The sequence below is a fragment of the Diabrotica virgifera genome, chromosome 5 (genome assembly GCF_917563875.1).
Source record: "Diabrotica virgifera virgifera chromosome 5, PGI_DIABVI_V3a".
In the NCBI taxonomy this organism is placed as follows: Eukaryota; Metazoa; Arthropoda; class Insecta; order Coleoptera; family Chrysomelidae; genus Diabrotica; species Diabrotica virgifera.
Genome location: NC_065447.1, coordinates 79,244,463 through 79,261,171, shown reverse-complemented (window position 1 = coordinate 79,261,171; position 16,709 = coordinate 79,244,463). Strand labels below are relative to the sequence as shown.

General features: G+C 35.6%; 1 protein-coding gene across 6 annotated transcripts in view; it reads left to right on the top strand.

Annotated features, from left to right (window-relative positions):
* The window catches only part of LOC114338580 (ras association domain-containing protein 10-like), a 441,809-nt gene that overhangs the window by 147,966 nt on the left and 277,134 nt on the right, over window positions 1-16,709 (top strand). For 2 of the 6 annotated variants that reach the window (XM_050650169.1, XM_050650165.1), the window contains exon 2: window positions 938-966. The exons of 3 other annotated variants lie outside the window; for them this stretch is intronic. Coding sequence is in view for 1 of the 3 variants with exons in the window: in XM_050650164.1 (XP_050506121.1) it covers window positions 1,308-5,015 (3,708 nt within the window). In the remaining 2 variants the exon portion in view is untranslated. Of the gene's footprint in view, window positions 1-937; window positions 6,220-16,709 lie in introns of those variants that run through there. One more of the 6 variants, XM_050650164.1, reaches the window with a different exon arrangement.

Here is a 16,709-nt window from a genome sequence, read left to right as displayed (position 1 = left end):
ATTCTATTTGATGAGGTAGATGATGTTTTGTAATTGCATCTGTTGGGCCGTATACTAGTTCGTATGTTCATTCCAGAAATGGGGCGTAATTACAATTCCATTTGAGTAGAACTTTGCACCTACTACCACCTCTGTCTTTATCCCATACTGGCTGGCAACTTCATGAAATATTAAACTAGCCGGTAAACACGCGCCTGCGTAGCTGGTTCGGATAAATTCTTGCTCGATACATGTCTTAATCAAGTTTAACTGAATGTACTGTTTCATACTGGAGCAACTGCTGTGCCTGCTTTGACGGTTATTCGAAGAATGAAAACTTATTGTGTTATCGAGTGTGTTAGTGATGAAAGTGGCGGGAGTTTTCTCGCCGAAATGTTATGCAAATCTAACTGAACAGTTTTCAATGTCGTGTTTATTCATCATATCTCGATATATGTATATCGGTTCTCTTCATACATTTTCCACATCTTTCGCTAAGTAGCTGACATCTATCATAATTATGTTGCCCATTTTTCAAATATTTTCGTAACTAGACCAGGAAGAAGAATTATATGAAACCCACTTTCAATTCCTAACCATGAATCCTTCTTGTGATAGAATAATGAAGAATTAACTATGAATGAGTCGACTTATAATTTTATGTGCCTGCTCCAATCTAATCATCACAAAGTATCTTTTACTTTCTGGTAATATTTGTTCTAAGTTGGCCGTACTGCTTCTTTTTATGTTGGTAGTACTGATACTTCCTTGAAAAATGTATCCAAGTTCAATAAATGTCTTAAATGCAGCACTTTTACATTGATTCTTATGGAAGAACAAGCACAAATCTACACTTTGCAGGGGCCTTTTGAGCATAACATAATAACATTTAGTTTTCCGTCCGACTAGAAGTATATTTAATACCTTACATTACGGCATTTTCTTCATTCTGTTTCAGATATTCCTAGCGTTCAGACGTGTGCTCTGGTGAGTTTTATATCGTTCAGAAGTGTGCTCTGTTGAGTGGCAAACTTTGATTTTGTCGAAAACAATTTTTTTTTTGAAATTTTTAAAACATATTTAGTGTTTGGGTTCTAATTTTTTTGAATTCTAAGTTTTGAATATTTATTATTATGTTATTACTTAGTGTTGTTTGATTTGGTCAGTTTTTTTTAATAACGAAAACATGAACACATTCTTAGTCACTAAAGATACATTTAAGAAAATTCGTATTTCTCATCCTTTAATAACGAAAACATGAACAAATTCTTAGTCACTAAAGATACATTTAAGAAAATTCGTATTTCTCATCCTTTAATAACGAAAACATGAACAAATTCTTAGTCACTAAAGATACATTTAAGAAAATTCGTAAATTTGGCCTCCAGGGACGAACTCTGGAATTTAAAATCAGGGATGTGCCGCAGAGTGAGGAACCTGTGGGATGGGTAAAAAAGGCCATCGAGGAGATTGTACTTAAGGGAACAGAAGGTTTGGAACCAACCGATCAGGTCGGTTTCACTTTTTGCTCGAAAGACTTTGCCAGAGGTCAGGGTTGGATGAGGTTCAAGCCTGCCTGTGAAGTGACCGTTGATGATATATGGGATAAGATTAGTTCCATATATCAGAGTAATAGCACCGGCCTCAATACCGAAACATTTTGTTTGGGTATTACGACGGTAAAACTGCCCGCGGGAAAAGGTGGTCCGAGAGGAAGAGCTTATAACTCCTTTAACGAGGAGTGTTTGAAAAGGCGAGGAACTGTTGTTATTAAAAACAAGGATAATCTTTGTTTACCTCGTGCTCTTGTGGTTGCAAAAGCTCACGTAGATAAGGACCAAGAATGGAAGAAGGTACGTCAAGATATTGGAAAAATACAAGGACAAAGAGCCCATCAACTGATTGAAGCCGCTAATGTAACAATTCCTGTCGGAGGGGCAGGAATACCCGAACTACAACAGTTTCAGGGACACCTCACAGATTACAAAATTGTGGTGTATAGTTATGGTAGCAAGGGTCGTGACGTTATGTTCTGTGGTAACACTAATGGTCCAGCGTTAAATCTTTTGTATCATGAAGGACACTTTAACGTGATCACTTCTTTGACAGCTGCTTTTTGTTGTATTTATTATTGTGAGGAGTGCCACCAGCCGTTTAACAACAAAAACGACCACAGATGTGGTGGTACATGTTTTGCTTGTCGTCGTTCACCAGCTTGTTCCAAAGATTGCGTGAAAATACCCTGCGATCAATGTGGTCGAAACTTCTACGGTAAGGCATGTTTCAATGCTCACCTAGGATCGGTATGCGATAAAATCAAAAGGTGTAAGACCTGTTACAAGATCTACACCAAAAGTCATGTCTGTGGTGAGGTCTTCTGTAAAACTTGTAAGAAAAATTGTCCGTCAGATCATCTTTGTTACATACAGCCCGATTCTGGTCTTCCTCCATCAAGCGATTTTCTATTTATATTTTATGATTTGGAAACTAGTCAGGAAAAGATATTGGCTGATGGTTCGCTTCTTCAAGAACCAAATCTCTGTGTATTTAATCAACGTTGTTACAAATGTCTCCCTGAGATGAAATTAGTTTTCTGTCAATCTTGTGGATTTCGCCAAAAGATTTTGAGGGGTCTTGACGTAATAAGTCTTTTTATGAATCATATTTTGCAAATTAGAAAAAAATTCAAGAATGTTGTCGTGTTAGCTCACAATGGAGGAGGCTTCGACCATCAATTTATTTTAAATTATATTTTAACAAAGACTGATTTAACCCCTGATCTCATTATGCGTGGTACAAAGTTGGTGTCAATGGCTGTTGGTAACGCTCGTTTTCTCGATAGTCTTAATTACTTTCCAATGGCGTTGTCTGCTCTACCTAAAGCTTTTGGGTTGACAGAGTTGAAAAAGGGATATTTTCCACATCTGTTTAACAGAGAGGAAAATCAATCTTATGTTGGACCTATGCCTGATCTAAAATTTTACGATCCCGATAATTTAAAAGATGATGCACGTGACAAGCTGATCGCGTGGCACGCTGAAAGAGTAGATGAGGGATACGTTTTTGATTTTCAAAAGGAAATTGTTGAATATTGTATTAGCGATGTTGAGATTTTGACTAAGGCTTGTCTCACTTTCAGAAAACAGTTGATGGATACTTCAAATGTCTGTCCGTTTTTCGAGGCAACAACTGTTGCATCGACGTGTAACAAGGTATTCAGGCGTAATTTCTTACAACCAAACACAATAGCCCTTATTCCAAAAGGTGGCTATCGTTTTAAAGATAATCAGTCGAAAATAGCTTTGCAGTGGTTATTGTGGGAAGAGAAGCAACGCTGTATTAAAATTCAGCATGCCGCCAGGGGACCTGAAGCTCTTATTGGAAATTGTAGGGTGGACGGTCTTTACGAAAACACCATCTTTGATTTTCAAGGTTGTTATTACCACGGTTGTCCTACTTGTTACCCTACAGATAGAACTGCACCCCTTCATGACGATCCTTCAGATTGTATGGAAAATCGTCATGATAAAACAATTGCTAAAGTTAAGCATCTCAGATCAATAGGATATGAGGTGGTTGAAATATGGGAATGTCAATTCCGTAAAATGCTGACGGCCGAGATAAAGGCGTATACCGAGGGGCATCCTCTTATGGCTAGTTTACCTTTGAATCCTAGAGATGCTTTATATGGTGGTCGTACAGGCAATACTGTAGAGTATTACAAGTGTAAAGATGGTGAAAAAATTAAATACGTTGATGTTTGTTCGCTTTATCCGTGGGTATGCAAGTACGGAAAGTTCCCAATCGGACATCCAAAGAAAATATATATTGGACAGGAATGCACTGCTGTAGACATTACTGAGTTATCTGGATTAATAAAGTGTAAGGTGCTTCCTCCTACAAACCTCTATCATCCTGTTCCTCCTACCAAGATGAACAGTAAATGTATGTTCGTTTTATGCCGAAAGTGTGGAGAGGACTTTGCGGAAGAAGAGTGTGAGCATTCGAATGATGAACGGGCTCTATCAGGTACTTGGGTGATTGAGGAGGTAGTGAAAGCTTTATCAAAGGGTTATAAAATAATTGAGACCTATGAGATATGGTCCTATGATACTTTACAGTTATCGAAATCTCAGAAAGGTCTTTTTTCCGATATGATGAACAAATTTATCAAAGTGAAACAACAAGCTTCAGGGTGGCCGCGAGGATGTGTATCGGATGAGGAAAAGAGCCGGTACATCGAGGAGTTTCTTCAGAGGGAGGATGTCAGGCTGGAGTTTTCCGACATAACGGAGAACCCTGGTCTGAGGTCGTTGGCTAAGCTTATGCTCAATTCTTTCTGGGGTAAGTTCGCTCAGCGAGAGAACCTCCCTAAAACATCCATAATAAACAAGCCTGGAGAATTTTTTGCTATGTTGATTAATCCATCCATTCAGGTTAATACGGTGATCCCTGTAAATGAGGACACACTGGTTGTTACGTGGGAGTATGTGGAGGAGGCGTACTCAATGTCGTCAACAGTTAATGTTGTTCTGGCATCATACGTTACGGCTCTGGCTCGTCTCAAATTGTACTCTTATCTGGAGATTATTGGGTCTCGGGCAAAATATTACGACACAGATTCGTCTATTTACCTTTCCAAGGCTGGCTTACCTGATCTCCCAATAGGTGAGTGTATAGGTGACTTAACTGATGAGTTGGGTGGGGGGTATATTTCAGAGTTCGTTTCTGGAGGGCCTAAAAATTACGCATATAAATACACTTTGCCTAACGGTGAAGAAAAAATTTGTTGTAAGGTTAAAGGTATTTGTCTAAATTATGAGGCATCTAAATTAGTTAATTTCGATACCATTAAGAAGATGGTACTTATGAAGTCTGACCCTGTTTCTGTGGTGACTAAACAAATACAAAGGACACAGGATCATTGTGTTATCACAAAAACCCTTGAAAAAAAATATAGACCAAACTCAGCAAAAAGAAAATTTTTTGAAGATTTTACATCCGTACCTTATGGTTATAAAAAACTTAAAATTTAAACTATAGCCCAGACTCAGCTTTTTTATTTTTTAACACTATACCTGTTTAACACTCACAATCAACATTTTTAATTAGTAAGTTATATATTAATAGATTACTTTTTGTTTTGTCAACAGTGGATGCTTTTTCCTCTGCGATACAACCGATCGTCTGTCACACTGAAAAGTGGGTTACTAAAAAGTTGTAGTGAGTTGTCGTTTGTCCTACATGATTAAAAATCGTTAAAAGATGTTCAGTTAAGACCATTAAAAGATATCTGATATATAGCCCACTGGCAAATTAATGAGCCGTTCTGGTTACGTCCGTTGCTCGTGTAGCCACTCATTATAAAAGATGGCAATCAGATCATAAAAAGATGTCTGCTGAACCATTTCCTGTATGTTTAAAAAAGATGTTCAGTTAAGGTCACTAAAAGATATTCGTTATAAAAATGTACTATAAATAATGTTAATAAAAAGATGCCTGCTGAACCATTTCCGGTATTTTAAAATACAATAAACAGTTTTCAGCTATGAACCACTTTGTGATTTTGTAACATCATTACAGCTTTGCTCGTTACTTACTAGAAGGTGGGGCAACAATCGCTTGTTCTATGCTATCACAAATATATATATATTGAATCACATTTGATTCCTCTGAGGAAATTTGGTGGTTGTAGGCCTCTAGGGGATGGTGTCCACGATAAAACACCAACGAGGTATGTGTTGTACCTCATGGGTGCCTTGGAAATCAACACGAGTAACCTTTGTTTCAGATTATCCTTGAAAAAAAAAAATCAGCACGAGCTATGTTAGCTTTAACGTGACGACCTTTACGACGTGCTTTTTCTTTACGACAATACTGTTAGATATGTCTTTATACATTAACAAAAGTTTTTTTCTACCTAGGTATACTCTAAGTGTATATAATTTTTTTCTCAATATATCTGATACATAATACCTTTAAATATGGTCCTCCTTTTGGAGTATAAAAAGGACGGTCGACTTTTAACCCGCACGGATGCACGTCTATATGTACCTTTACGAAGGGAATTGTACATAAACCTATAAGCTGATCGTAATCCATATCTGCAAAGTATGTTGTCAGCTTGGGTTAGTATATACAGTGCATTCCGTATGTTTTATAAACATGATCAGGGGAAATTGTTGTCTGATGGCTATTAAAGAACCGTCTATGGCCCTCATATATTCTTATCGCAGATCTTTAATATCAAACTGTAAAATTAATACTACCCACTTGCCGTAGATAAAATATTGTATGCAACTATTCAGTCAATTACATAAAAAAAAAAAATAATACACATTTTTCTGAAAAGACTTGTACATGAGATGTTTGCTGGTTTGGCCACAGCGTATGAATGGTATATGTTCATTGTAGGAATGTATGATTGGAGAGAGATCTAGGATGTTTGATGGTCGTACTGTAAAAATGGTATACGTTCTTCTAGATGGCTTGGGCATAGTTACATGTTGCAGCCGACAGGTGGCATGATTAGAGAACTGTGATAGACGTGGAATCCCCATTAAGTTGACAGGTCAAAATATCTCCAATAGCAACAAATATATTACAGTTTTGGCAGTGTTGCCATGTTTCTCCTTTCCTTCAACGGCTGTTACGCTAAAATCAATAGCAACGAAGATCTAGTGTCGTTTTGGCATTGCTGACATCTTTGTTTTTATGTTAACATATTCAATATCCCCTCTTTTTCCCAACGAGACCATATTCACACGAATTGGACCAATAGACACGAAGATATGATATAGTGCCGTTTTGTCATTGCTGACATCTTTGTTTATATGGTAACATGCCTTCCTCTTTCCAACAATATATGATCAGTCAGGTCGGAGACATGCTCTAATGCTCTTTTGCTAATGTCTTTGTGATTGCTCCTCTTTCGTTTAATGTCTTACATGTAATAAACGAACCAATAACAGCGCAGATGGCAGATAGGTGCTTCATGGATAAGTGTCTTATTTGGCTTTCTGACTACACCCTGTATATTTTGCGATAAACGAAATAAAGAGGAGGCCATCTTGGAAGGCGAGGGTTTGTGACGTAGGTGGGCCTGGCTGTGTTCCCATTGGTCGTTGGGCGGGGGCTTCGTTCTCATTGGTCGGTGATTGGGGCTAAGTTCTCATTGGTCGCTGGGCTGGACTTTGATCTCATTGGTCCATGGGCGCTGCTGTGGGTGGGCGAGGCTTCCTTCTCATTGGTCGGTTGGGCGGGGCTAATTGCTCATTGGCCCGGCGGGCGTGGCTTTGATCGATGGGCGTGGCTTGCGGTGGGCGTGGCTTGCGGTGGGCGTGGCTTTGTGGTGGGCGTGGCTTTGTGGTGGGCGTGGCTTGCGGTGGGCGTGGCTTTGTGGTGGGCGTGGCTTTGTGGTGGGCGTGGCGTGGGGCGTGGCAGATAAAATTTTTCCCACGCTGTCAAAATTTTCCCATGCCCAACCGACCCACACTCTGCTTCAATTTCTGCTCTTATTATTGAAAATATAGAGTTGGCGCAATGATAAGATTTGACCGTTGATTTAAAACGAATCTATTCGTATAAATTTTATTGAATTTGAGTGACATTACATTTTCCATAAGATGTGTGCGATGTAAAATTTTGATTTTTTTAATTTTTGATATTTAATTACGCCCTCTAGCGGTGAACCCACAATTATGAAAATAATTTCCAGGCTTTTCCCGAGGCAATTTTTGTTATAAATATTTTTTTCTCAAAGCTGTACTATAAACGGTTCCTGAGATATGGCCGAGAGCCATTCTTATTGGGACACCCGGTACATAACACGGAAAGAAGTTTGCTTAAAATTAGAAACTCATATTCTATTATTTGATGAACGAATTCTGTAGAATTTTTTCATTGACGATTTTGGTTCAACTTGGCCTTATTTAGCCATTCTTGTAGAACAAGTAGGTATAGATATAATTTCATTCATCGGTTGAATTCAGCCTTTTCATAATACAATTTCTAACTTAGCGAAATCTTTTAGCAGGTTATCCATTATTTAATAACACGGCTTATAAATGGGCGGCTACTAGCAGCATTTACATTCAGCAGTTGTTCGTAATTGAAGACAGTAACCTTAACTGTATATAAAATGTTTTACATTTCTTAGCGCCGTTGTATAAGCCTTTTCAGTTTTATTCAAAGTGAGTAATCATGTACAATTTCAATCAATTATTCCATTAACGCTAGCCTTAAATATCTACCGATATTTCACCTCGGCTAACACCAGTCACTTCACTTAAGCTTACACACGACTGGTGTTCAGCATAATTTATGCAACAAAGGTAGCTTTTTCTTTGGGTGTAAGAATTTTATGACGAGGAAAGTTTGACACCGATTTTAGTGGTTAAATAGAAAATAAATTAGACCTTAACTATGTAACTTTAACTATATAAATAAGAATAAAAGACCGCTAAACGAGGTAAAAATGAGTGGCAGCTACAAAAAATCTGATATGAATATTATCTGGCCTAAATTGCATTTTTGTTTTGATGGAAAATAAAATTCTAGTTTCATATGTACAAAGGTACTCTTTTGTTTTACTTCAAATTTAGCAAATATTATGGAAAAATTTCAAAATAAAATTCATATACGCCAGTCAATGGGAGCAAGAATAGGATATTACCTCCGAATTCTATCCTACTGCATGGATTTTAATGAAATTTTGGGCCTAGCCTCTACTTATCTCCTAATTCAAAGGCTACCCTATGCCGATGTATGCTTTTATCTTGGGTGTGGTTCCCACCCCTCCTTAGGCCGCGTTCAGAGTGGACGAGCAAAGAGCAAAGAGCAAAAAGTGCACGTTCAGAGTGGACGAGCAAAGAGCAAAGAAGTGCTAATAGCGGGTAGTTACGCTAGACGAGAGTTTAGTTCTTTTCCACTCGGCAGGGTAGGATATTTGCTCTTTACTCTCACAGTAGTCCATGTAGTGAGACCGCTCCCGTCTGAAAAAATTTCCGATTCGGTTTCTTTGTGGATTCCTATTTAAAAATATTTTAAAATTTCCTTTAAACTAATCTGAAGGGTGCCGGGCGGAATTTTTGGGCAGAAATTGTTTAAACAATTTTTTTAAACAAATACAAAAGATCACGTTCTTTGCTCTGGAACATATATTTTTAAGTTTTGTGGGTCATTCTAAACAACAAAGGTATCTTGTAAATGTTCTCAAAAATTGATAGTTTTCCAGTTATAGGCAATTTAAAATCTGAAAAATGCGAAAATACGCATTTTCGAGGCCTAAAAACTCATATTTAAATTAGTATTTTTGAGGTTGCCAGATACTTAAATTGAAGTTTAAACATTGAGCTTCAAGACTCTGAAGAGTGATCGCGTCTAACCTTAATTTATACCGTTGTTTTTTAATTGTTAAATATGCGTGTTTATCCGATTTTTTTGCCGGTGCGGCGCGCTCTATTTCAAAAATCTCCTATTTTCCTCCGAAAATTATTTTTTCTAGATTTTTTGGGATTTTCTAAATAAAATAAGTTTCTTGACATTTTTCTCAAAAGTTACCAGTTTTAAAGTTATAAGCGATTTAAAATCCAAAAATGAGTCTTTTATTAACTTATAACTTTAATACTATTAACTTTTGAGAAAAATGTCAAGAAACTTATTTTATTTAGAAGGTCCCAAAAAATCTAGAAAAAATAATTTTCGGAGGAAATAGGAGATTTTTTAAATAGAGCGCGCCGCACCGGCAAAAAATCGGATAAACACGCATATTTAACAATTAAAAAACAAGGGTATAAATTAAGGTTAGACGCGATTACTCTTCAGAATTGAAGCTGAATGTTTAATCATCAATTTAAGTATCTGACAACCTTAAAAATACTAATTGAAATATGAATTTTTAAGCCTCGAAAATGCGTATTTTCGCATTTTTCAGATTTTAAATCGCCTATAACTCGAACACTATTAATTTTTGGGAAAAATTACAAGATACCTTTTTTGTTTAGATTAACCCAAAAACCTAAAAATGTATGTTCCGGAGCAAAAAAACGTGATGTTTTGTATTTGTTTAAAAATAGTTATTTATGAAACAGTTCGTGAAGTATGCTTTTTGCGAACGCACGCGATATTTAGAGCACGAGCGACAGCGGAACGAGTGCTATACATCGCGTAAGTTCGCAAAAAGTACTTCACGCACAGTTTCATACAATATTTTATCTACTCTACCATAAACAAATAAAAAAACTGTAACTCTTCGTCACTGGAATTCATTTCTATTCTACAATTTTTAGAACTTTGACATTTAAAAAGTCTAACTTCTTTCAAACCACAAAACTGTAAAAACTTTTGTCGTAATTTATTGCTCATTATGTCATCACCATGACAACGCCAAAGTTAAGGATATTTGATTATATGAAAGTGTTAAAAACAGTGCGAAAAAGTAAGTCCCATTTAAAATACATTGTTACTTCACGCTCACTTTAAACACTTCACGCACTGCTATCTAGAATGACAGTTTTCACAAACTAAAAACTTACACACAATATAACATAGAGTAGATAAAATTGTTTAAACAATTTCTGCCCAAAAATTCCACCCGGTGCTCTTCAGATTTGTTTAAAGGGGACATTTTTGAATAGGAATTGACAAAGAAACCGAATCAAAAATTTTTTCAGACGGGAGCGGTCTCACCACATGGACCAAAGAGTGCGAGCGGAGAAATCAAACTTGTTTGGTTTCGCCGCTTTGCTCTTTGCTAGCACTCTGTGTACCTCCATTTCCCAGTATGAGTTTGATTTCTCCGCTTTGCTCTTTGCTCTTTGCTCTTTGCTCGTCCACTCTGAACGCGGCCTTAGGGGTGGAAAATTTTTTGGTTAAAATTACCACTGAATTCGCTAGAAAATCTAATTCTAAGCAAAAACTGTTCTATATTTTTTTTTGAAAACTCTATGCTTTTTGAGATATTCGTGGTTGAAAATTGGCCATTTTCATTGAAACATAATACCTTTTCGAACGGTTTTTTGCGAATACCTTAAAAATTATGCATCTAACTAAAAAAACTACATTAAACATTTTTGTAGGGTATAAAAAACAAAGAGACACTTACCTTCATAAATCTTCTGGTTATAATACAAAAAGGGATATGGTAGGTGAAAATAGTTTGTTTTTTTGGTACATTCTCAAATTGGTATATTTAACTAGAAATATGTAACAGAGAAACGGTCAATTTTAGGTGTATAATGCTTCTAATACCTTTTGTAGTACTTGAAAAGACCTTTGAAATGAGCTGTATTAAAGATCCATCTGAGCGAGATATGCTGCAAACAAAATTGATAACTAATGTATTTTAAGAAAAAATGAGAAGTAATTTTAACCCCATCCACCAAAATGTAAATGCATAGTTTTCCTTCTACAGCACCTTTTATTATAGTGTTATTTCTATGTTCAAAAAGTTGGACGGGTTTAAAATGAATGGTTTAAAAAAAAAGATCAAATTATAGAACGCATTTTTAAATTTTATTAAAAATCTTCCTTTTTCTCCATGTAACTTGAACATGGTAATAGATACAGTAATGAAAAATAAAAAGGAAATTTTTATCTGAAAAATCCCTACATTTTTGTGTGGTATCTTTTTTTCGTATCTCTTATCTTTTTCGAGTTACATGGAGGAAAAGGAAGATTTTTAAGAAAATTTAAAAATGCGCTCTATAATTTGATCTTTTTTTTTCAAAAACTATTTATTTTAATCCAGCCCAACTTTTAAAATAATACTATAATAAAAAGTATTGTAGAAGGAAAATGATATATTTAAAGTCTGATGGATGAGGGGTTAAATATACTTCTCATTTCTTCTTAAAATACATTATTCATTAACTTTTTTGCAGAATATCTCGTTTAGTTTGCATGTAATCGCCAATTATTATTATTACTCATTTTAAAGGTCTTTTCAAGCAGTATAAAAGTTATTAGCATCATTATACACCTAAAATCGACAGTTTCTCTGTCATTTCAAGTTGAATACACCGATTTGAGCATGCAGCAAAAAACAAACTCTTCTTACCTACCATATCCCTCTTTGTATTTTAACTAGAAGATTTATGAAGGAACGAATCTCTTTGTTTTTTTATAACCTACAGAAATATTTTTTATAGTTTTTTGTTAGATTATTTTTAAGGTATTCGCAAAAGTCCGTCCGAAAAGGTGTCATTTTTCAATGAAAATGGCCAATTTTCAACCACGAATAACTCAAAAAGTATTGAGTTTTCAAAAAATAATCATAAAACAGTTCTTGTTTAAAATTAGGTTCTCTAGCCTTTTCCGTGGCTACTTTACCCAAAACATTTTTCATCCCCGAGAAGGGGTGGGAACCACCCCAAAGATAAAAACGCACATCGGCATAGGGTAGACTTTGTTTCTAGATCTATTCCCTACTTACTGTGAAAATATCAAGTAAATCGATGCAGTAGGATGGAATTCGGAGCCAAATACCCTCATTGACTGCCCTAATATCAGTTTAGCGGTTTTTCATTTTTGTATCAGAAGTTGATATCAAATCAGTAAACTTGAATGTAATGCTTCTCGATTACACGTATAGCGTTATAAACCACTAAACCATTATCGTCGAAATGGTCTAATGATTACGATGCTAAACTTGTGATCGGGCAATCCGAGTTCATTTCCCAACCATCCCAATGTTTTGTTTTTCAATCTATTTTTTTTGTGTCCATCAAATGTAAGTACACTATTTTTTTTTTAAATCCACGAGGAAAAAGTTTTCCTGTAGTTGGCTGTATACCATATATTACAAAAAACAAGTTAGTAAAATCCTTTATAACAGGTATATTTAATAAACTTCCTTAAAAAGGACTATATCACAAGCAGAACTAAACTTACATGCATAGAAAAGTTTTACGATTATAGAGATTATTTCATTGATTAGGAGATTCTGACCAATAGAAAGCCACAGAAATAAAAATTGAAGTGATTATTTTTTAATAATTTTAAATTCCAATCGTATAGTAAGATATTTGATCACGTGTTTAATTCTGTCCAATCAGATTAAAATTAAACTGAGAATTATCTACTGTAGAAAATTACCGATAGAATTTTTTTAAGTAGATTTTTTCTGTTTAATGGCAACCAGTTTCCTAGTTTTGACAACTGTCACATTTAAGAAAATATCCATAATATGCGTATTAAAAAATAATCTTATGAATATCACACGACAGTAAGAATAAATAAGAAAATAATGCTTCATTTTTACTCAAATTTGTTGTCATTAAGCAATAGACTCTCGAGCCCTGCGGGCTCTCGTGTCTATTGCCAGACAACAAATTTTCGAAAAACTGTCGCATTATTTTCAATTTATTCTCACTCTCTTGTGATATTATACCCGATAATTTTTGATAATATCCCGTCGTCAAGTATATATATATACGTCAGATGCCCTTCGTTGCTACGAAAAAATGCATTCAGTGACTGTTTTGGCTTTTAGGAAAACCAAATGGAAAAAATTTAATAATAATAACTTACCGAGATTTTCTTAGATTTTCTTCGTGTTGTTAAATGTTGAAGCACTATTTTCGGTGGCATTAAGGAAAATGAAGGATGGGATAAAAGAAGGGAACTTACCGAAAATATGTTGTCTGGTATCGTCAATTTGTCTCACGGAAAACACACACAAAATCAAATTAAAATTGTCAAAGTGTACTATACGTTCCGACCGTATGTCTGTTAACGACTGACTGACTTAACATAAAGGACAGAAGATTATGCTTACTTAGAACTGTGTTGCCAAGACGTTCCCGAATTAAAATAAATGAAATATATATTCATATTGGCACAAACATAGCCCCCGCCCTGAAAAACCCATTTTTCAGCCAAATCTGTATGCAATTTGTGCCGAAAACACAATAAAAAAAACTAGTTCCAAATAAATACTCAAAGGACCAGGCATAAATTAATATACCAAAATTTTCAGAGTTAATTACCGTAACTCAAAAAAAATAATCGAAAAAAATAAATAAATTCTAATGAAAAATACCTATAACTATATACAAAAGATATTACTGTAAATTTATTGATTCGGAAGAGGGCATAACTTCAAAACTGGTCGTGTAAATGTCCCTTTCGAAGTTTTTACAGTAACATTTCTAACAACTCCGTCTTTACCCGGATGAACCTCAGTAACAATGGCCAACAAAGTGTAGGTACATTGTCTACCTTTAAAATAACAACCGTTCCGATTTTAACATTAGGCAAATCTATATTCCATTTTTTTTTAGTTTGTAAGGTAGTCAAATATTCCAAACGCCACCTTTTCCAGAAATCTTGCACCATTCGATCGATTAACTGGAACCTATCTAACCGGTTTATATTTAAATCTGTTAAATCGTCGGCCGGCAAACTTCCTAACGGTGTTAAATTTAAAAAATGTGATGGAGTTAATACCGATATTTGAGATAAATCAGTTGGTCGACGACAAAGAGGTCTCGAATTTAAGATTGCCTCTATTTGAATTAATAGAGTATTTAACTCTTCATATGTTAACAACTGATCCCCTATGACCTTATAGAGATGCGACTTAGCGCTCTTTACATTACTTTCCCAAAGACCCCCGTGACTCGGACTTTGTGGACTTATAAATTTCCATTCCACACCGTTCAAATTTAATTCACATAACAGTGCATTTTGATATTCTTCCGAACTAGCAACCCGATTAATTTCACTTAAAACTGTTTTCGCACAAACAAAAGATGATCCCTGATCAGAATACAAAACCTTGCATGGGCCCCTTCTTGCTAAAAGTCTTTTAAATGCTTGCATAAAATGTGGTGTGCTTAAAGAACTCACCAATTCTAAATGAACCGCTTTTGTGCTTAAACAAACCGCTAATAAACAATACGATTTATGAACCGCCGCATTACGTTTTTTACCTAATGTAATATTTATTGGCCCAAAATAGTCAACCCCTACGTGTAAAAAGGGTTTAGTAGCAGTAACCCTCGATACCGGTAAATCTGCCATGAGCGGTGTCAAAATTTTCGGTTTATTTCTAAAACAACGATTGCATTTAAAAACCCGATTTCTTATAAGATTTCTTGCCCCAAGAATCCAATACTTTTGACGCAATAAAGCTTCAAGCAAATATGCCCCCGTATGCATATAAATTATATGATAAAAATCAACAATCCGTTCAACTAACGTTTCTTTTCCCGGTAAAATTAGTGGATGTTTTCCCGAAAAACTAAGGGATGAATTATTAAGTCGTCCCCCCACCATAAGTAAACCGTCTTGTAAAAATGGCCGTAATTTCTTAAGCTGTGTTTTACATTGTTTGTTTTCTTTTATCATTTTTATTTCAGTTTCAAAATGTTTTAACTGAATTAACTGAATTAAATATCATTCTGCTGTTCTTAGCGCAGTAGCCGTAATTAATTTTTGCACAGGAATTAATTTTAACAACATTAAAACCCGAACCGTAATCCGTAAAATTTTATGCCAGCTAGAATGACGTTCAACCAATTCAAGTAAGGGATGAATTTTTTCACCCTGCTTCTCCTCCTCAATAACCAAAACCTTAACCTCCGAAATATCCGATTCTAATATTGAAGAAGGCCAGTCCGATTCCCGTAATTTTATCCAACTAGGACCTTGTAACCAAAGTTCATGATTTATTAATTGTGAGGGTGTCAACCCTCTTGACAAGCAGTCCGCGGGATTATTTTTACCTTCAATATGTTGCCATGAAATATTAGGAAGGTTTTCTTTAATTTGCTGCACTCGATTAGCTACAAAAATATCTTTGGTATTTGCCGAAGTTAACCAACTCACCACCGTGGTCGAATCAGAATACGCAACTAGTTGTGAAATATGAGTAAGTTTGCTATAATTTTCAAATATTAATTTCAGCAAAGATGATAACAACAAAGCCGCGCATAATTCTAGCTTCGGAATGGTCATGGTCTTTTTTAAAGGTGCACATCTCGATTTTGCAGCAACCAGTCTCACACTCACTTCACCGCTAGAATTTACAACCCTTAAATAAACTACCCCACCGTAACCGTCTTGACTTGCATCCGCAAACCCCAAAATCATAATCGGAACATCCCTCATGGCTCCTACATGTCTAGGGACCTCAAATTTTGAAAAATCTTGCCATTCAGTGCATACCTTTTCCCATGATTTTTTAATCGTATCCGGGGGTGAGTCATCCCAACCCAATTTTAGTTGTCATAACTCCCTGATCATTAACTTTAAATGCAAAATAAATGGAGCAATCAGACCAATAGGATCATAACATTTTGCAGTAAGAGATAAAATCTTACGTTTTGTACAATTTTTATCGGGGGTGGTTAACCTATAGTTCAAAACATCCCTCTGCGGATCCCATTGCATCCCTAAAACTTTAGTCTCCGATTTAAATGTAACCGAATTTTGTAAACGTTTTTCCAGCGGAATTTCTGATAACAAATTGTCCAAATTAGTCGACCATTTAACTAAGTCAAAACAACCACCTTTGAAGAGCTTTACCGATTGATTATATAATTCTTTAGCTTCAATTTCGTCCGGAACACTCGTTAAAAAATCATCCATATATAGCCCCGAAGAAATATATTTTTTAGCTAAAGGATAATCTTTGCCATCTTCATTTATCAATTGCTGAACCGTCCGTAGCGCTAAAAAAGGTGACGACCTTAAACCCAACGCAACCACCGTAAATTCATACGTTT